At 41.5% G+C, this 20,244-nt stretch overlaps 3 protein-coding genes across 4 annotated transcripts; all 3 read right to left on the minus strand.

Annotated features, from left to right (window-relative positions):
- Positions 1-1,987: 1,987 nt before the first annotated feature.
- plbd2 (phospholipase B domain containing 2) lies at positions 1,988-6,034 on the minus strand. Its single transcript, XM_084024750.1, has 12 exons — positions 5,817-6,034; positions 5,342-5,435; positions 5,071-5,229; positions 4,883-4,983; positions 4,571-4,785; positions 4,083-4,177; positions 3,807-3,967; positions 3,538-3,633; positions 3,357-3,428; positions 3,114-3,266; positions 2,860-3,022; positions 1,988-2,658 (listed from the first exon to the last, which is right to left on the minus strand). The coding sequence occupies exons 1-12, from the start codon at positions 6,017-6,019 to the stop codon at positions 2,488-2,490; spliced, it is 1,683 nt and encodes a 560-aa protein (XP_083880876.1). The 5' UTR covers positions 6,020-6,034; the 3' UTR covers positions 1,988-2,487.
- A 539-nt stretch (positions 6,035-6,573) lies between these two features.
- rbm19 (RNA binding motif protein 19) lies at positions 6,574-12,936 on the minus strand. 2 transcript variants are annotated; one of them, XM_084025481.1, is made up of 24 exons: positions 12,794-12,936; positions 12,535-12,717; positions 12,332-12,445; positions 12,046-12,081; positions 11,473-11,689; positions 10,920-11,173; positions 10,783-10,842; positions 10,591-10,669; positions 10,440-10,511; positions 10,120-10,329; positions 9,902-10,032; positions 9,638-9,762; positions 9,412-9,508; positions 8,953-9,063; positions 8,652-8,852; positions 8,494-8,563; positions 8,225-8,367; positions 8,064-8,124; positions 7,900-7,979; positions 7,762-7,817; positions 7,439-7,555; positions 7,223-7,328; positions 6,998-7,118; positions 6,574-6,902 (listed from the first exon to the last, which is right to left on the minus strand). In XM_084025481.1, exons 1-24 carry the CDS (start codon positions 12,827-12,829, stop codon positions 6,820-6,822), a joined length of 2,763 nt encoding a protein of 920 aa, XP_083881607.1. In that variant the 5' UTR covers positions 12,830-12,936; the 3' UTR covers positions 6,574-6,819. The 2 variants fall into 2 exon arrangements, with proteins under 2 accessions (XP_083881607.1, XP_083881606.1); XM_084025480.1 differs by having other exon boundaries at positions 8,225-8,370.
- A 1,025-nt stretch (positions 12,937-13,961) lies between these two features.
- Positions 13,962-19,129, minus strand: slc2a11b (solute carrier family 2 member 11b). Its single transcript, XM_084024582.1, has 13 exons — positions 19,049-19,129; positions 17,753-17,938; positions 17,556-17,654; positions 16,799-16,959; positions 16,581-16,705; positions 16,325-16,454; positions 16,089-16,237; positions 15,606-15,793; positions 15,325-15,435; positions 14,873-14,974; positions 14,673-14,748; positions 14,440-14,567; positions 13,962-14,319 (listed from the first exon to the last, which is right to left on the minus strand). The coding sequence occupies exons 2-13, from the start codon at positions 17,873-17,875 to the stop codon at positions 14,131-14,133; spliced, it is 1,581 nt and encodes a 526-aa protein (XP_083880708.1). The 5' UTR covers positions 17,876-17,938; positions 19,049-19,129; the 3' UTR covers positions 13,962-14,130.
- Between the last annotated feature and the right edge of the window lie 1,115 nt (positions 19,130-20,244).

Here is a 20,244-nt window from a genome sequence, read left to right on the forward strand (position 1 = left end):
CACACTGTTGTCCCTGTCGTTCTTCTGTAATATGTTGCCTACACAGGTGGATATAACACAAAAAACACAGCTAGGCGGTAGAAATAGGTAGTTCAGATGGTAATTATAACTAAAAAATATATTTATTAAGTTACCAGTTACGTCTCCGCTTATCATATGGGGACCAAGCTGTCGATCCACTCTTTTTCGGAAGTCGAACTGTTTCGACAAAACACATTATTATAGTTTTTTTTTAATGATGCAACAAACTCCACTGAAAAGCCGTTAGTTAGCTTAAATTAGCTAGCTTGCTAATGAGCCTGTTGATACATTCGGAGCCGTTTGTCAACTTTGAGCAGTTACTTACCGTTACCGGTCTGGTCTGAGTTGTGGGAACATCGACGGCAACCGCCCGTGAGTCTTCAGTCATTTTCGAGTATTAATTTCTTCCGAGGGACAAACAGGTTTCTCTCTGTGTCAAACTCCCAACCTGCCGCCGCCACCGCGCTCGCGCCTCTGACCTTGACCAACTGTCAGTTTGACCACACCGATGCTGCCTTCACACCGCGTCGGAAACATGGACGTAATTTATGGGAGGGGGGAATAATCCAAACCAGCCACCACAACCCACCCAATATGATATCATAATTATTGATATTGAATGTTAAGCATTATAATCTACTGAAGCCCTAAACGGTCATGCATACATATATTTTATTTCCTCCGTTTTCCGTGATAACGAGATCATTTTCCTCCGTTTTCCCGTGATAACGAGATCATTTTGAAGTTCGGTAAAGTTGGAAAGATATTCACAGAGTCGAACTTCCGGGATCAATAAATCAGAAGTGAAAATTTTTCAAACACAAATGATGCCTCTGTCTCATCTAATATCATAGACTACGAGCTACAAGCACCAAAACCCCGACTTCTTACATAAATAAGCCGTCCTGCGAGCTGAATGGAGAACATTGATCTCCATGCGCAACCGGCAGCCGGGCGAGTGCGCAGGGACCGTCTGCAAATTGCAAGACAATCAATAACTTATACAGTAGGCCTACAGAGACTCCAAAATCACTACACACATCAAGGGTCTCTTTATTGTCAGTTAGAATCTGTGAATATCTTTCCAACTTTACCGAATTTGAAATCTCGCCTACCACGTTTAATTTGTTATCTCGTTATCACGGGAAAACGGATGGAAATTATCTCGTTATCACGACAAAACGGATGAAATAAAATGTATGTATGCATGGCCGTTTAGGGCTTCCGTAATAATCACAACAGTGTGGTAGATTTTCTCAATTTATCAGTAAAAAATAGTGACGTTTGTCTGTGCCCCCTCCCGCTCTGAGATTTGGTTTCGCCCACCTTGCTCGGACCTGCGCTTCTCTACTGTCTCTCCCCGTACGTGTAGGGAGCATCAGCGGTGGTAAGAAGAAAGCACGCGGAAAAAAGCAAAAGCTACTGCTAGGGCTCCAGTGCCACGATAGCAAAAACCTTTTGGCATAATTTTGGCCCAAATCTGGCTGGTCATTTTGGCAAGATTATGGCCAGGCTTCCGGGCCCTAAATGGCCCAAAATAGGCAAGCCAAAAACAAACCAAAAGGAGGCCAAAACTCACCCAAAACTAATTGTGGCCTTCCAAAATACAGCCATAATCGTCCCAGAAGAGCCCCAAATCCCCACAATCCAGCCAAAAAGAGGCCAAAACTCACCTAAAACTAATTGTGGACTTCCAAAAATTCATTCATCATCATTCCTACATTTCCCCCAGAGATGGGAGATATCTGTATTTATATTCAGAAAAAGAGTCTCCGATGACGCAAATATCGTCATTTTGCGTCATCGGAGGCTGCTTTGGTCAGACAAAATATTTTACATGTTTTTAAAAAGAACCACATTTGAGATGAAGACATTTGTATTTTTTGTAAAAGGCAACAATCTGGGCACTTTGAGAAAAAAATCTTACAAAAAAATAATAAAAAATGATACAATACATCACACAGAATTATTTAAAATGACAATTCAATTTTATTTATAGTGTCATATCACAACATAATAAATCTCAGGACACTTAACACATTGAGCAGGACTTGAATACGCTCAATACAATTTCAACGTCCCAACATCACCCAGGGGCAAGCGTTACAGCGACAGTGGCAAGAAAAAACTGCCTTAATAGGCTTTTAGGCAGAAATCTCGTGCAGCCCAGGCCCTTGGGTTCCAATTGCATTTGGTGTTGGTAGTAGTAGCATTAACAGTTGTGGTGGTATTAACATAAGCAATAGTATCAACAGTATATAACAATCATACCGAGTAATTTACATTACACAATTGAAATTAGTTTTAATTATGCAAATATTGCATCACTGTAATACTGAAATAAATCGATAATAAGACTGTGATCATAAACGGTATGTTACACTGCATAAAGTATTGTTTCCCTTTGTCAAAATCAGCGGGCGGTATTTGCACTCGCAATGCCTTGCATACACAGCACAGTAACAATCAAGGACTCCAGGTGACTTTTATCGGCTTAAATGCCCAAGTATCAGGGTGGCCCATGTGCATCAGGTCGTGGTAAGGAGAAGTGCTCCACTGGAAGGGTGGCACCTGGTCCCATGTTGGCCCACTCACTGCCAGCATGCCGTAGTCACGGAACATCCCATAGGAGGTCACCTGCACAAAAACACACACAATGCATTAGATTTTCTTGAAACAGGGTGCTGTCAATTACATTTGAGGCAAACACACAGAAAGGGACTGTGACTTCATTCTCTGCACAGGTAAATATTAGTCCACTATATCTTTAGATCGTTTGCTGCTATATTAATGCTCTGAATGTGGTATGTTGATCCTTCAAAAGAGAAATATCAAAACCTTCATGTCTGTTCCTCCATGCGACCTCTGCCTTAAGGCGCCAAACGGATATGTTCCATTAGCTGGGTTCAGGTCTGAACGGGCTGAGATAGCGTTCTCTCCATTCGCAGGTGGATCACAGCCTTCACACCTTGACAACGGGTCTTCCTTAAAGTTATTATACCTGAGAAGAGACAGTGCATGTCATAAATAAACAACATTTGCATTATCAGCATGTAAAAAGTATAAAATCTAACATTAAAGTTTGTTTGCACCTCATAAGGCGGATCATTGAGTCCATATCTGTGACAGCCGTCTGATTTCTCCTGAATATCTGAGCGCGAGGATTCTGGTCCTGAGAGAACCACGGACCAAACTTCTCAACCAGCTCATTGCAGCCACTGGCATTAAATATGTCCACGTAGTACCTACATATGTGCACATATGGGGGAAAAAGACAGTTTGAAATATAACATAAATAGAACAAATTTAATCTGAAGTAGATGTTTAATACTTACGGTATGTTATAACTCGCCCAGTAGCCCTTCTCTAGCAGTTCTTGAGTTTTATCAGCGTAAACAACGTGTCCCCTGCAGCATTAAAAGATTAGAAAAGAACATTTTAAGTGAGAGGTGTAGAAGTCATAAATGCAAACACTGAAATATGTGTTTTGTTTGAGGATTTGGTGCAAAGACTTACGGAATCTGCTCCAGCACGACAAAGAGCTCCGCTTTAATGTCCGTCTTCCCTGGAGCGAAGTGGTTATAGTCCACAATCATCCACTGGTTGTTATACCTACAAAGACACACAGTCCAAAATGAGCATACAACCTTTACCTTGGTGTCGTTCGCTGCTTTTTATTTATATCCATATAATTGATGAAGTAACTGTTACAGCATTTTCCAACAAAAAGTCAGCCTGGTGACCCCATCCTTATTAACAATTTATCTCAGCTGTGTAAAACTCACGTTCCACTGTTGTACTGGCTGAATATCTCAGCCCACTCCTTGCCTGTAGCAGCCAGTCGATTAGCCACAATGTTCCTCAACCACTCCATGACGGTCCCTGTGGGCTGAACAAACTTCCAGAGGGCGGGGTTACTGTTGCCAATGGTGGTTTCCAAGGTAACCTGGGGGACATAAAATAGATTAAGAAAAAGAAACTATAATAGGCTCTACTCAATTTGCAGACTAAAGTAAACATATGAATAAGGCATCATTATGCCAGGTAGAAACAGTTCTCACCAAGCCACTACTTAGGATATAAAAGTCATCTCCGGAGTAGATCGATCCAGGATAAGAGGAGAATGCTTGAGTTCCTCCAGGGAGAAGATCCTTGCCTGAACAAAAAATAAACAAATCAAGCACATACAAATCTGTACTCATGATTCACATCATATATAGCAACGACAGTCAGTTCGTTACTGGGACTTCAAACTTTAATTATCTTCAAATATGAGGCTATTAGTAGCCATTAAGCTTAGTTTAAAGACTGGCAATGGGAGAAACAGCTAGCTGGATTAACTGATTAGCTGTAAATTCCCCAGTTTCCAATCTTTATACTAAAATAAGCCAATTTTTTACTACAAAAAAACAGGTGTGTCACTAATCTGTCCATCTAATTGTCACCCAATAAGCAAATACATTTATTTCCCAAAATACTGAACTATTCCTTTAATGTAAGTAATGAGGAGCAATGATGAACAGAAGACACACTTGTATAAGTAAACTACCTGAAGGAGAAATTCTATAGGCAAAGATGTATTTCTTGATGATGCGTAGCATGGCCTGATAGGTGTTCCAAGTGTCGTGGGACACCAGCAGCTCCTTATTGTTTGGCAGCAGCTTAATGAGAGCAGAACAGGAGCCAGATCCAAGAGGTTGAGTTTTGCTGGATTTGTCCAGAGCCGATTCCAGGTCCTCCAGATCCCCGCCCAATTGAAAAAGTCTGGTTGGACAGAGCGGTGGTGGAGTTTTTGATCTCAGAACAGTGAAGAATCATGTTTACTACATTAATTAATAAAAAATAAGAGTGACCCACTTACAGGAAGCCGAATGGGTTGAGGGTGAACGAGCCTACTGGAAACGACAGCTCGTCGTTGTAGCCGTCCTCCAGACCTTTCAGCTGCAGCAGAGCCAGACGCACCTGACAAACAGAATCTTATTTCCCACCCTTAACACTTTTGTATCCATGCAGAGGATTGTATTCACCCTACAGATGTTGAAATTGTACCTGGTACCAGTAAGGTGAACTGGGCTGCTTCCCTATTTGCTCCTGAACCCACTGCAGATTGGTTGTGATGAAAGCCTTCAGGCGCTCACAGTAACCAGGTTCAGACGTGAAGGGCCCACAGTAACCCATTAGCGTATTCATCCAGTGCTTATAGATGAGCTGCAACAAAGAAACACCAAGTATTGTAGATTAAAATGATATGTAAAGTGAGTCAATTAAACATTCTGACTGCTTTGGTAGGTCAAGCACAAGCTGGACTGTATAAACTCACCTGGGATGTGAGCGCGGCCTCCACTGCACCGGCAGCATAAGCCTGGAGACTGTCATTGTACCGACTGTTGGTAGTGATCTCCAAGAAAGACCAGCTGAAAAGAGAGCTCGTATGAAATATGACATATATATACGTGCAGTGGGAAAAGAGGGCAGGTTTGTGAGTTTCTATGTCTTTTGTATTGGTGGCGAGGAGATGACAACAGTCAGCCTGGTGGACCCAGATGACCCAACTCATGTGACTCCTGATTATAAATGGCCTTTTTCTGCTTCCTTTACTCGTGTCAAATCACAGTGCAGTCTAGAGTCACACCAATGCTTATCTGATCTTATCAATGGGAACTTTGCAGACACGACACGAGGACAAAGGGGTGATCATGTTGGTTAGACAGCTAAGAGAGGACGTTTCTTTCAGTTGTGTAAAACTCACGTCCCACTGTTGTACTGAATGAATATCTCAGAAATAGTCAACTCACCCTGATGCATTAATGGCGTCAGTGAAGTTCGCCCAAGCCACAAAATCTTCTCGATATCCCTCAACGACGGTTAGCTGTCCGGTCTCTTTGTCAATAGCAGCGGTCCGTATTTCAGCTCGAACACACGCACACATGAAACACAAAGCGGTCAAAACCACTGGAAACCCTCCGAGAGCAAACCTATTGTTATGACCGGACGCCATGTTTACCGTGAACAAGGCACGTGATAACGCGGGTGACTAGTCACGTGACAATAACAGATACCCAACTTTCAAAATAAAATACCATATCTATTCTGAAAAAGAGCCTCCGATGACGCAAATATCGTCGCTACATGTACTGGCTGAATGGTTTAAATTGGGACAGTGTAGTTTATATCTTGTGCTTAGAAGAAAGTTGCATCGAATTAGAAAAAAAACAATTTTGAACCTCAAACATTACATTTAATATTGCTCTTTTCTTCTATCTGAAGCCCCAACAATTTTGACAGGTGTAGCGGAATCAGATCCCATCATGCAACAGGACATTTTTGGTCCAGTTCTTCCAGTTCTGACTGTAAACAATATGGATGAAGCAATTGCCTTCATTTATAAGCAAGAGAAACCCCTGTGTGTGTATGCATATTCCAGCAATAGTACTCACACATAGACGCCCGCACACATAGACGAGCACATACACACTCACGAGACGCTAGATCCATTTTTGTGTTGATGACAAATTATTTTCACACAATTTGTTAAATTAATGGCATACGTAGTTTCTTTTTACTTGTGAATCGATATTTAATTATTTTTTTAAGAAATCATTTTTGGAACCATTGTGAGAACAGGTCATGAAATGAGACTTAAAACTTGTAAAGCAAAAACATTTTATATAAAAGCTGGCATCAGTCTAATCACATATCATCTGATAAATTCAATATAATTAGTCCTATTTATACAGAAAAACACAGGAACGCTGGTCAGAGTCAAGGCTTTGATGGAGACAAGTGTGTTTCAGGAACTCAGTCGTCCCCATCCCCTCTAGTTTCGATTGTCTCCATAATTCCTTCCATAACGTCTGCCTTTCGCTGCTTTTTGGTGGCCACTGTCACAGAGGATGAAAAATATAAAAGAAAGACATTAATAAACACTGAAGATGTTTTCATTTCTTCATGTTGTTCCAAAGGTTTGTGGATTTACCATGAAAATGTTCAGCTGTTTTCCGTCTCAATGTCTCGACTGTTTCCTCAGCATCAGCCCACTCCAGAACAAGGCGTCTCCCATACAGATGGGTGCTGTGGCACAATGCAGCAAATGCTTTCTATGGAGGAAACAGGCACAGGATTTAAGATCATGATCATCTATAATGTAGCACTTGAGGTAGTAGATTTCCTAAACACATGTCTGAAAGGTAACATTACACACCTTAGCGTCTTGTTTGGTGAGGAAGTCAATAAAGCCAAAGCCTCTATGATTCCCTGAACCAGCTGCTTTCTTTGGAAGACGGACTGTCTTCAGCTCTCCAAATGTACTGAAAGGACAGAGGGAATAAATCAAAGTATTATAAAATTATCTCGCTCCACATTTTCTCCACACATGGTGTGTATAAAAAAAAGACAGTTGTGTGTATGGAATGCGTACCAAAACAGTTCCCGGATTTCCCTGACAGTGGCTTGGAAGGGGACGTTCCGCACAAGGATCTTGGATCCAGTCTGTTTCTTCTCATCTTGCCTCTTCTTGCGTGACACTTCACTAGTCCTGCACAAAGGGGAAAGAACTGGGTAAGTAGTGACAACAGAAGTCAGCTGCAAGCCTAAATTCTACCCCACAAACCGTTAAAGTCAACATTCACAATAAAGATACAGGTACCAATAATTTTGAGCTCACCCACGTAATTAATGGATCCCATTAGTATTTTTCACAACAACTGAAATTCACCAAAAATGTTCTGATCCACATCTTACCTTGTGGCTCTCTCAGAAATCTTCAGCTCCAGTTGGTGATCCTCCACAGTACAATGCTGGTGAAGAGTTGAGACAAAGACCTGACTTCAGCAAAGAACCATGTTGTAGAGAAATGTGGGAAGGAAATGGGGATTGTACCTGTAGTTGCCTCAAGGCTTTCTGTGCGGCCTCTGCTGTCTGATATTGGACAAAACCGTAGCCCATGGATAACATGTTGCCTGGAAATTGCGAACAGAATTCAGATTCAGAGACTTAAAAAATGTATTCATTTTACAGACTGTCCTACTTTTAAGGTTTAGTACCGGTTTTATCTGTCTTCTTGGAGATGGTGCAGGATGTGATCTTGCCACATTTGGAGAATGTCTGCAACAAACAGAAAACAAACAAATTAAACTTGATATGTTTTTACCCAAATTCAGTATAACCCAACATAACCGAGGATTGATTTTATGACTTGACCCACCTCCTGTAGTTTCTCCTCTGTCGTGCTGAAATTAAGATTTTTAATGAAAAGCGTGGAACCAGGAGCAGCTTCCTCCTCCTCTTCCTCCACCTCCTCATCTTCTTCATCCATCTTCTCCTCCTTCATTGCCTCCTGGTTTTGTACTACTTGGTGGAAAGATCAAAATATACTTTTGTTACAATTAATACTTACAATAAATACAAAACTTTAAAAAAAATGGTATTGTATTGTAGTATTGTATGTTTCTGAATGTGTTTAAGTGATTATACCTGGTTCTGGTTTGGCTGCCACAAACACCCCCATAGGCGCCCACTCCAAATAGAGTGGGATGTGATGGAACTACGGTTTTTAGAGATAGGGTCAGTCAGTACAGCTCATAAAGTGCCTTAAACATGCGCTGAATATGCTGGTTTAAAGCCATACACACCTTGCTGTAGGCCAGCCGAGTGAAGGCTCGTTTGGCCTCAGTTGGCTCGAGGAACTCGATGATGGCGGTGAGGCCTGAGGGTGGCAGCAGCACTCGGCCCAAAGAGCCATGAGGTGAGAAGAGCTCCTCCAGCTCCGACGCCGTCACTCCCGCTGGAAGGTTTTTCACCAGGATCACAGATGCGCTCCTCGCTGCTGCTGCCTGTTCACCAGGGGAAACGACACACGCAGGAAACTCAACCAAGGTAACTGGATTACAGGCCATTTAGCAACAAGTAAATTTGTTTGTGCGTTGAGCATACCTGACTAAAGGAATCCAGACTGACACCGTTGTCTAGAAGAAACTGCCGAGTCTCTTGAACAATCTGTGTCTCCCCCAGAGCCATCCTCACTGCAAGACTTCCCTTTGACTCCTGAAGAGAAGAGCAAGGACCAGAGAAGCACAAAGAAACTTGAAATGTGCACTGGTCAGTGTGCTTAAGCATTCACATGTTGACGTAGCTGCCACAGATGAAAAAGGACAAACAGAAAAACACGCAGACTACACACTCCTCTCATTCATTTGAATGGGAAAGCTACGTTGATGAGGGTGCCAGAGCAAAAACAGGACAACAGCAATAAAAACTCTAGCTCGGTTCCTCAAACTGGTACCTCAAGTGTTTGAGTTTCCCATGAATTGTTTTATTACTGGAATGTTTTTGAGTTGAGGAACATGTTATCCACAGCATTCATGCAGAAGAACAATACAAAGCATTACTCACATGGTCCAGGACTTGACTTTTTGTGGTGTTGTATTTTTCAGCTATGGCATCTGCCACTGCACTTGTGCCCAGAAACAGGGTGTTCCAGTTGTGGGAACTAGAAGGTAACATTCATTTAATAAGAGGGATGAAGGAAGGCTAATTTAATTGACCATACACAAAAATAAGTGAGTACATTTAGAGAAACCACAAATACAGAAGCAGAGGGTTAATGTGATATATATACCTGGAACTTGAAGCTTTATTTTTAGCATCTTTTTGCCGTTTGTAAGTTGAAGAGCCAGGACCTCCAGCATCTGAGTCAGACTTTTCTTTCTTCAACGTGGAGGGGAGCAGGTGAAGCATCCTTCCCTAAAAACACGACAGAATTAATGTTTCTCATCAGCCTCAACTTCATTTGTAAAGTAAGTTGTACCACTAAACATCCAGAAGCCATTACAGCTTTGGTGGTGTAGAGAGTTGTTTCAAACATCAGTTGGAGTTCAAATACCTGAAATATGTGTCCATCCAGCTGAGTCAGAGCCGTCACAGCGTTCTCTGGTATCATGTATGTTACGAAAGCGAATCCTTTAGGTTTCTTGGTCAGGTTGTCAATAGGGAAGAGCATCTCAGCTAAAGGACCTGTCAAGATAATACAGTTATTATCACCCAAGGTAAGAGTGAAAGCCTGTGTGAACTTGTGTATGAAAGTTTAGTTTTTTTATTCACCATGTTTAGAAAATAGTTCTTTGATCTCCTCCTCCGTGCAGGTGTAAGGAAGGTTCCGGATGAAGAGTCGACCGGACTCCGCAACATCTTCCTCCTCCTCATCCTCCTTGAGCTTCCTGGTGAAGTTCCTGTCGATTTCTTTGTCCTTCCTGTCTCTTTTGCCTTTACCCCCCGAGGGATCCACACGGAACACCTCAATGTAACGCCTGTCTGTGTTGACAGGCGGTCACTGTTAGCCAGTCATCACATACACGGCTACATCATACAGTTGGTGATCATTTAACACTCAAGACATGAGAATGGGATCTTATAATTCTCACCTATATAGTCTTTATTCCTCTTCAAGGCCTTTTCAACCTCTTCATCAGAGTGAAGGTCCACATATACATAACCTGAAACACACATACAGTCAACACGGACACATACAGTACACCTACACACCAAAATATTATTAATAATCCCAGAACAAACCTGTTCTGTTTCCGCTTTCGTTCTTCCCTATCCGGATTGCTGCAGGTTTCAGCGGCGTCATGAACTCTCGGATTTGTTGCTATTGATATCACACATAACAATAAGATCGTGTCATAGATGCAGACACTGAAATATAAAATGTGGAACTCCTTCAGTGCATCTCTGAGAACCAGGGTGCTCTTGTTTGCTCACCTCTTTCACATTGAACGGCGCTCCTCTCAGCTTCACCGTGAACTCTGTCGTTGGCTCCATCTGCAACAAACAGATGTGGGTGTGAACTAGAAATCAAATGCTGTGCTGTATTGAACGGGAATATTCAAATAAGTCACCTCTTGCGCGGCAGTTTTCTTCCCTTTGCTCGCCTTTTTATCCCCAGAAGAAACTGAGGTTTGGGTCTTTGACACGTTTTCCCGGTCACCGCTCTCATAGGCGCTGTCTGTGTGCTGCACGGGAACGCCATCCTCGTTTTCTCCACCGTCACGCTTCTCTTCACTCTCCTCCATGGTGTCGTCCGTCTGTGTCACCTTTAAGCGCAGGTACTCCATATCTGACAAGTCAGACTTCACCGCTTCTTTAGTGGCACCTGAAAGCAAAAACCCCAGTCAATCAAGTACAGTCTTCTTTCTTTCTTTTTATATTCATCCTCTATCGTTCGATGCTTGTGATATGAAGCAATTGAAATGTAGTAATACTAGTAATGTATTGAGGATCTCTGTCACAAACATTTTGCTAGTAAGGTTATTGTTTATTTATATCTTTTTATACCAGTATATAGTGTCCCAGTGTAGGGTTGCACCCTACAAAGGATGTGGCCCCACAACTAGAAGTTTGCCCTAAAATGTCAGAAAAGGTGACAGACAGGCTTCCTGGTTAATTACAAACCTTCATCTTCATCATCTCCGTCTTCCTCTTCCTCTGACTGGTCTGAATCAAAGTTGAGGTAATCATCCGAAGCAGGCTTCTTCTTCTTACTCGGAGCCTTCGCCCGTCCGCCATCAGGATCAGTTGTTTGCTGCACAGTGTCGTTCGCCCAGGTTGGTGCTTGGCTTCGGTTCTGATGTACTGACAGAAACTCCTTGAACCCCTGGTCCTCTTCCAGCTGAGACACACGCCAAGTGCACACACAATGATTAGAATTTATATAAACAAATAAACAACGTTGTCTGTCATATAACACTTAATAAAAATAAATAAAATATCATGGGCACTAACTGTATCAAGTACACAATAAAACGATTTACAGATCAGAACAGGGATGATGTAGAGAGGATCCTGTTAAATTAAACAAACGGACTGCCTGACAAATCTATGAAATTAAAATGTAAATAATGTCCATATTTAACATGGCCGATTGAAATACTAATTGCTTTGTATTTGTTGTTGTTGCTTTGCTTGGTGGAAGTATTGATGCTTTACATTTGACAAACTTAGTTGCCGACTGACACTTTTACTCACAGTTTCGATGGCACTGTCGGTTTTCTGTTTCTGTTTCTGAAAGCAGACACACAAAAATAACATTTTTTGACAGAAGTGACGAGGCTGCAGAAATGTTCTCCCATTATTCTCCACTAAGACAGCTGCATTACTGTAACTAACCATATAGTAGCCAAGGAAAGATTTTAAAGGGGGGATGAAGTTGGACATTGTGGATGCGAAGTTAAAATTGTTATATTTTCTCTCTGGTGATTATATTAAGACATTCAGGGACCTCTTCCTCGGTCATTTTGTTGTCTGTAGGCACCTTTTTGCGCTCATCGCCAGCAGGAGTGGAGGCTTTATCCGGAGCTGAGCTCTGCGTATGTTTGCTCCACGCTTTTGCTTTGGTGGGGTCTCCGAAGGCCTTACACATCTCCACCTGGAATACACGGCAAACACCGGTTTCACATTATGGAAAAAAACAACAACAATGTCAACAAGGTGTCGGTTCAGCCATGGACGCCATACCGAGACTCTGGACGTGTCCACGAAGCTCTTGTTGAAATGTTTCTGAGCTCTGTTCGCATCGTCCTCCGCTTTGAAACCCACAAAGCCGAACTTTCGGAACTTGCCGTCCTTGGTGAACTTCAGAGAGCAGTCCGTCACTGTGCCAAAGGCAGCGAACATCGACTTGAACCTCTCCTCTTTCATCTGCACACAAGATAGAGACGGTTAGGTTGCGTTTTCAGGCGGACCGGAACTAACCACATCCTGGTGGGATACTTACCCCATTAGGGAGGTTTTTAACGATGAGTCTCGACATAGTTTGAGTGTTTTTAAATCCACTAATACGGCATGAACTTGGTTTTTAAATATATGTCAACAAACGAGCGTGGACGCTCCTCTAGGACGCCATGTTGAGTGGGAGGAGCCTCCTCGGTCTTCTTCTCTACTTCTCCTTTTGGCGCATTATCGCCATCTGTCGGACTGGAGTGGGAAGTGAAACATGCCTGTTTCTTTTAAATTACTGCTATGAACACATGAATGCATGAGTCAAAATAACCCAGTAATATAATATATTAATAATCATTGCTAACACTGAATTACTAGGATAACTGTAATGGAGTATTCTGTTTATGTTATAGTGCAACTAAACATGCAGCTGGCCAACTAGTAACATCAAAATAATCTAGAGCACCATGCAGTCATTTGAATCCTAAATTAAAAATAGGCATAAATAAACTGAATTAAATTATGGTTGATTTTGGAGAGACAGTTTTACTGAAGAGACGACAAATAGGACCCAAGATCGTTGTGGCCTTATAAATATCTACAGGTAGTAAGGCATAACACCTGACTACAAGACCTGAATGCAGCACAAGTTGTGTGTGCAGACTCTGCAAATTGAAATTCCTCTTACTGGCCATCGACTGTACATACAGGCTGTATTGCTGTGAGAACCAGAAAATCCAATTTTTTTCATTTATTGCACATTTGAGTGTATGCACCATTACATGTTTTTTTTAAATGATTGTTTATGTTATGCATAATGTGTACATAAGTGTACTCTTTCTGAAGCTAAAAGTGAAGCTAATATGTTGTTGAAATATTAGTTAAACCTCATTTAACTTTTGACATTTTAGGAGCTGGCTGCCACATGTGTTTATACTGAAATAATTACTGTTGTAATTGTAATTAGATGTCACATGGGTTCGTTTGCAGTAACCATGTAGCTAAAATAACTGTAGGCTATTCTCCAAATCCTCCTGAAGTTCCTCCCAGCCGTTTAATACACGACACACACTTCAATGAAACTTTTGTTCTGCAGGTCACATGCCAAACTGAAAGGTCAGACAAATGAAGTATCAGGCAACAGAAATGGCATAAAAAGTTCACTATGAGGTTATTCATTGTTGTTAATTTATTTTTATTGAAACATCTCAATGGGGCACATTTTATGAAAGTTATACAGTGTGAAAAGTGAAATTTGACACACCAAAGTAATACAGAGTGATCTATTGTGTGGACTATAACTCCTCATGGCAGTCACTCATCTTTGTGACATTAATATTGTGAGATATAAAAAGGCTTCAATTGCTCGACCACTGCATCACAGGTAATATTTCATGTAGAAGTTAATACAATTCCTGGGTTGTGTGCATCTCGGGCCTTTCTGTTGCTAGAAGACTTGAAGTCATTCTGGATTTCAACGAAAGTTTTGTTCTTGGTTTCAGGAACAATAAAGAAAATGTACGTCGCCACTAAGGAGCAGATGGCCAAGAACACCAGGAAACAGTACTGCTGCAGCCCGATCTGTGCGAAGGAAACAGAACAGAACAGAAGTGAGTCAAGCTTTCTCAAACATCCTAGGTTGCAATAAACCCGGTAATGATAAAACATTGGAAAATGAATTCCAACTCTTTGGATACCGACCACAACAAAAGGGAAGACCAGTCCGATGAAGCAGAAGCTGATCCAGTTCAACGATCCTGCGATCATGTACGCTGCAGGGCGCGTGGTTTGTGTGAACAGCTCTGTGGTCAAGATGTTAGTCACGCCACCTTCACAGAAGAAGACAATTCAAAAGGAAACCATGTTAGTTTGAGTGCCTATTGTGCAACAGCAGCTGATAAACATAGATTTAAATGGAGGTTAAAGTCAGTTACCTGGTCCTAGGCCAAAACTCAGGATAAAAGTAAAAACACACACCATGCTCAAGTATGGAACTACTGGACTAGCATCCTGAGAGAAGGACGATCACACAAAAGGAATGTTAGCACAAAGCAGAAGGCAATGGTAAGAAATTGCATAAAACAATGGCTTAAATAGCTGTTTATTTTCACATTCTGGTCTTGAGATGAATTACCTGAAAAGAGAGTGTCAGCGTGATTAAAATGCAGCAGATACTCATGAGTGAGTATCCCCCCACGATGAGCACCTTCCTCCCCAGACTCTCGATGAGCAAACCCTGTGAGACACGCAGCATGTCATGAGACCAAGAACACTCTCCAGGGAAATGTTCTCTTTACTCTGACCTTTTCGGGGATATTGAGAGCTTTGTTTTGTCAAATTCTGCTCCACCGTTTTAGTTCATCCTTTATGCTTTCTTTTTCGTTATGTTTCCTTTTACATGTATTATGCCATATGTTCTTAACTTAATGTAAGACAATGTTTTACTTAATTTCAGATGTGTGTTTTCAAACTTTTGTCCAACGCTTGATGAGTTTAATAGAAAGGACCTTGTTTTTGTGCACTTATTGTTTTTTTTCTGTTGCATCATCTGATGCACCCAAAATAAAATGTAAAACTCATACTTACACATGTTAAAGCCGTGATGCATTCACAGGCACCTGTGCCAACGGTCACATATGGTATCTTTTCAGCAGGAATACCAGCTTGTCTGAACAAGTAATCTGAGTAGAAGTAAATCTACAGGAAAGACAGGGAAAAAAAACAAATAAAACAGAGGGTTATTGACAAAAAAGTTATCTTTTGTTGTGTTTTTAAGTCTTAAACGCTGTCAATGCAGGCACTGAGGAATAGATTCAACTTTGAACAGAGGATATTGGAAATCAACAGGTATATCATCATGTACGCACAGCATTGATGCCGTTCAGCTGTTGTGCAGCGTTGAGCAGCAAGATGGTGAGAATCTGCCAGCGGAGACTACGATCGGTGATGACCTCCCAGGGTTTCCTGGCCTGGAAACCCGCTAAATTATTCTTCTCCTTCTGGATATCCTCCAGTTCGCCGGCGCAGTCAGCTGCCGCATGCAGTTGCCTCAGGGCTGCACACAGGAAAACACATGAGAAGCTTGGAGTTTTCTCCAACACCGTTCTTCTCAACAGGTTACATTTTAGGGACCACTCAAAAGGTTTCCCGTGTCAAATCATTTTACGTCCTGTGTTACTGGAATCACATGCTGCTTGAACTCTCAGCCGTGAGGACTCGCTGCCTCTGGCAAGTCGAGACAAAGGAAGTCCTCAACCTTGTGCTGTCATGTGCCCCACGCCAACGTGGCAGGCAAATAAATGAAAACCACCGTAGAAATGTAATGTGCAGCAGTTGCAGTGTGAATTTACCTTTCTTACATCCCTCTTCATCTCTTTTGTCAATGAGCAGATAGCGTGGGCTCTCTGGGAACCAGGGCAGGATCATAAGCTGCAGGAACGCTGGGATACATGTGGTGGAGAGCAGGATGGGCCAGTACTCTTCTCTGCCCAGAATCTCTCTGTAAAAATCACACACACACAGCTTGTAAACAAAGATTCTGTGGAACGTTTTGTGTGGAAATCAGATACACATAGCATTTACTCACTTGAGGCCCATCAGTTGTCCAGACAAGATCCCGACAGTGAGGAAGATAGAAGTTCCCATTCCCATGACACCACGAAATGCAGTCGGAGCTATTTCCCCCAAATACTGAGGTTGAACACAAAGGCCAATGCCTATGAAAATCAGACACGATTAAAGCCAGATTTCAACATTTTGATATGAAATCTTCAAATCAAATATGTATGTCAACATACTGAGATGTGCTTCTCTGGGATGCACTCTTTCAATGACTTATTTACCTGCATTAATTCCAGTGAAAAGACGTCCAATGATGAGTAATTCAAATAATCCTGTCGGGTAACTGAGACCCATCAGCAGAGCAGCCGTTAATGCGAATATATTGTTGACCAACAGTGTTCCTTTCCTGGAAAAAACATCATATTATAGATTTATAATTGAACTACAATATGGAAAATATGCAAAAAAAATTGATTCCATGATATTTTCTTGTCCATGCCTCCCCAGCTTGACACACAACGTCCCACCGACTGTCGCCCCTAGAAGTCCTCCTAGGGTGAATATAGACACAATAGTGGACCAAAGCAGGGTGAGAGAATCTGCTGATATGTCCGTTTGGTAACGCTCCCTCCAGGTTTGGTTGATGAAATTCTGCACGTGCTGAGATAGAAGAAAAACACAACATGCACATTCATCATGGGAAATAAAAATTACTGTTCATAAATATTAAAGAATGTCCTCGATTCTGGCTGCAGTGTGGTCATTTATTCCTGATAACGGACACCAGGTAGCTCCAATGAAACGGTCTCTTCACCATTCTTAATGAATGTGTTGGCTTTTAAATATCTATATATATCAAATATCTTACTGATTCTATCTTCCAATAATTTTAGACTTTGTCAATCAATTTCCTCAAACCATTACCTGTTCCTGTTTTAATCGGTGCATTTGCGTTGTGTTTTAAGGGATACATTGGAATAGATTGATTAACATGGGTCCTAATAGGATATTACACCATCAGGTGGGTAAACTCTGAACACAGATGATTTTCATCATTTAATACATGTCTAACACCGTTTTGAGAAGAAATAGTGCATCCTTTAGCATCACAGACACTCATCCATCAGATCACTCCACCCCCATGTAGAGAGGAGCTCAGGTCGGGGTGGACAGGTGGGTAAAACAAACAGACTGATCACATAGAATATGATTACATTTTGGAACAATGACATACGAAGCATCAAAGACATTATTACCGTTGTGGGAGCGTTGATGACAGACACATTGTATCCATACTGGAAGGTCCCGCCTACACCCGCAGCACATAAGGCCAGCAGAAGGGATTTGTTGGGAAACTGCAATAAAACAGAGATACAACACAAATATTTACGTATCACCACAGACAGAAAGCTGCATCCTAGCACTCCTACTTGTTTTATTATAATCCACATACCTTTGGTCGCTTATCTTTGATTCCTTTAATAAGCAGTGGTTGATATTCATCCGTAAAGTTTGTTGGCATTGTGTCGCTGACGTTTTGGTCAAAGTCCCAAATAGTGAGTAGCCTATCCTTCATCTAAAGAGTTTGCTCTCGACAGGAAACTTAAATCAAGACTGGCTGGGGACTTTATGCTTTATCCTGAGGAAGATACAAGCGAGCTGTTGTCATAATGTGACCGCGAGGTGAAGATAATTTTCTCCATCATCCCATGTTGATCAAAATTTCACGGCATTACACTGTAGCTGCAAGAAAATGTGAGATTCAACTCCCTTTTGTTTCTGAGAAGCTGCATTTCCCAGAAATCACAAGCAATCAAAATGTATGGATGTAGGTTGGATCAGAGTGGTCAACAGCATCCTAAGCAGCCTAATGTCCACACAATGTATAATATTATTATAATAATAACTTGTAAATGGCATGAAAGTGCAGAGGATACACAGCTGGAGTGAGGCTTTCTGTACAGGGAAGCCGTCCCTGACATGATGTGCTGACTCCCCCTATGTTTAAGATTGAGAAGAGCAGTCAGTGAAGTGATGTGATCTATTATACAGCTTTCATTATCCACTTTTGATTATTAATTAATCTGTCTCAATGGCACAATCTGACAAAGAGCCAAAGGTCACTAAATGCACTATACTCTACATGATCGTTCTGCTTTATCTCTATATTATGAAGAGTCATCCGACCTGCTGGGGATTCAGCATAACATCTAACATCAATCTATCAACCATGTATTAACTCTTACAACTTCAGACATGATGGATGATTAAAAAGTCAAGTGCAACCAAAAAGCATGAACCAATATGGATTTATTTTGTATTATTACCAAAAACGAAGGATCAGCCAGAGCAACCCAGATGTGTTCTTCTTTAATGGATCATTAAAGCATGAAAACGATGGATTTATCATTTATTATTTTAAATGGTTTATCAGCTGTTAATTAAGCATTGATTAACCCATCAATCATTTATAAAGAGTGCCTTATTAAGAACTGGTATCACATACATTTCAGACTACATGTGATTACACTTATTATTATATATTTTATATATAGTCTTCGTCTTCACTTCGACTCGTGCACTGACTTTTTGAGCATCATCCGATAAGTATTCAACAATAAATCAATAAACAATAAACTCTCCCCTGGCTTCACAAGCACTTCATCGCAGTGAAACTGGCAAAAGTTTCTCAAGTAAACATTCCCACTGCAGCCTTAAGGTGTTAAGTCAAGGGTCGACTTGAACTCACCCCTCTCTTTGATTGCTCAGCCTCTTCAGCGGCGTTCATTTTGGAAGTTGCAGCAAGGTAATGTTTGAATGGACCATTTATAATGGATGTTCCTCTTCGGTCGAGGCGCTACCACAATGCTAGCCTATTGTCAGGTGCAGCATAACATCAGCTGCAGGGGGGAGACTTTTTAACTCCTTCAAGCACACACATTCCTGCCTGCTGCTAAGGCTCAAGGAGGCACTGCTGACCCAAATACAGGAATAACATTCACCCATTACTGCCTCAATAAACCGAGTCATATAGTTCACTTCACCTAGAACGCCTTATATGAACAGACATGATCCCAATGCTCGACATTCATGTGCCACAAATGATTATGATACCCAGAGATTCATACAACTGCTTGGAATTTATTTTTCCGTATTGTTATCATAGCTTAAAATTTATGGACATATACATATGGCCTCTTTTAAGTGCTTTAACCCAAATGTATTGTCAAGTCAGTAGAAAATATAAGAAATCAAAATAGTTTTGTCTTTAAACCTTACTGCCTTTTTCTGTTTAAGGTCGTCACGCAGTGTAATTACATCAGTGCTTGACTTTGGGTCTATAATTGAACAACTCATTTCTAACAGTAAAAGTCAATATTCGTTTCTGTTCATTGCTGCCAAAACAGCCCTTAATAACTGTAGAGTTGAATAGTTTACAGCCAAAAACTTTTAATCCTGCAAGAGCTTCTGAGAATTTGCTCACGCCACAGACTGACCGTTCCGACCTGCAAGTGAAAATCTACACCGAAAGAATTAACATCTACTACAACTGTGTGTGTGTGTGTGTGTGTGTGTGTGTGTGATTGTGTGTGTGTGTGTGTGTGTGTGTGTGTGTGTGTGTGTCGTGTGTGTGTGTGTGTGTGTGTGTGGTGATTATGTTGTCCTCAGCCTCTCCACAGACAGATACAACAAGAACTCATGTGACAATAAGTGCAGCGGCTCTTGGAACACCATGTGATTCATAGCTGGAAGCCCTCCCTCCAAACCTCATTTGGATGCAGTGCCGTCGTATAGGGGGGAAAGGTGATGACAATTCTAAGGGCCCACAGCCCGCTAGGGCCCACACACAGCCCCCAGTAGGTGGCAATGAATGGGTAGAGGGGCCCACACCGATATTTTTTCAGGGGGCCCAGAATTCCTAGCAACTGCCCTGTTTGGATGTAA

Source organism: Eutrigla gurnardus (genome assembly GCF_963514095.1).
Source record: "Eutrigla gurnardus genome assembly, chromosome: 13".
In the NCBI taxonomy this organism is placed as follows: domain Eukaryota; kingdom Metazoa; phylum Chordata; class Actinopteri; order Perciformes; family Triglidae; genus Eutrigla; species Eutrigla gurnardus.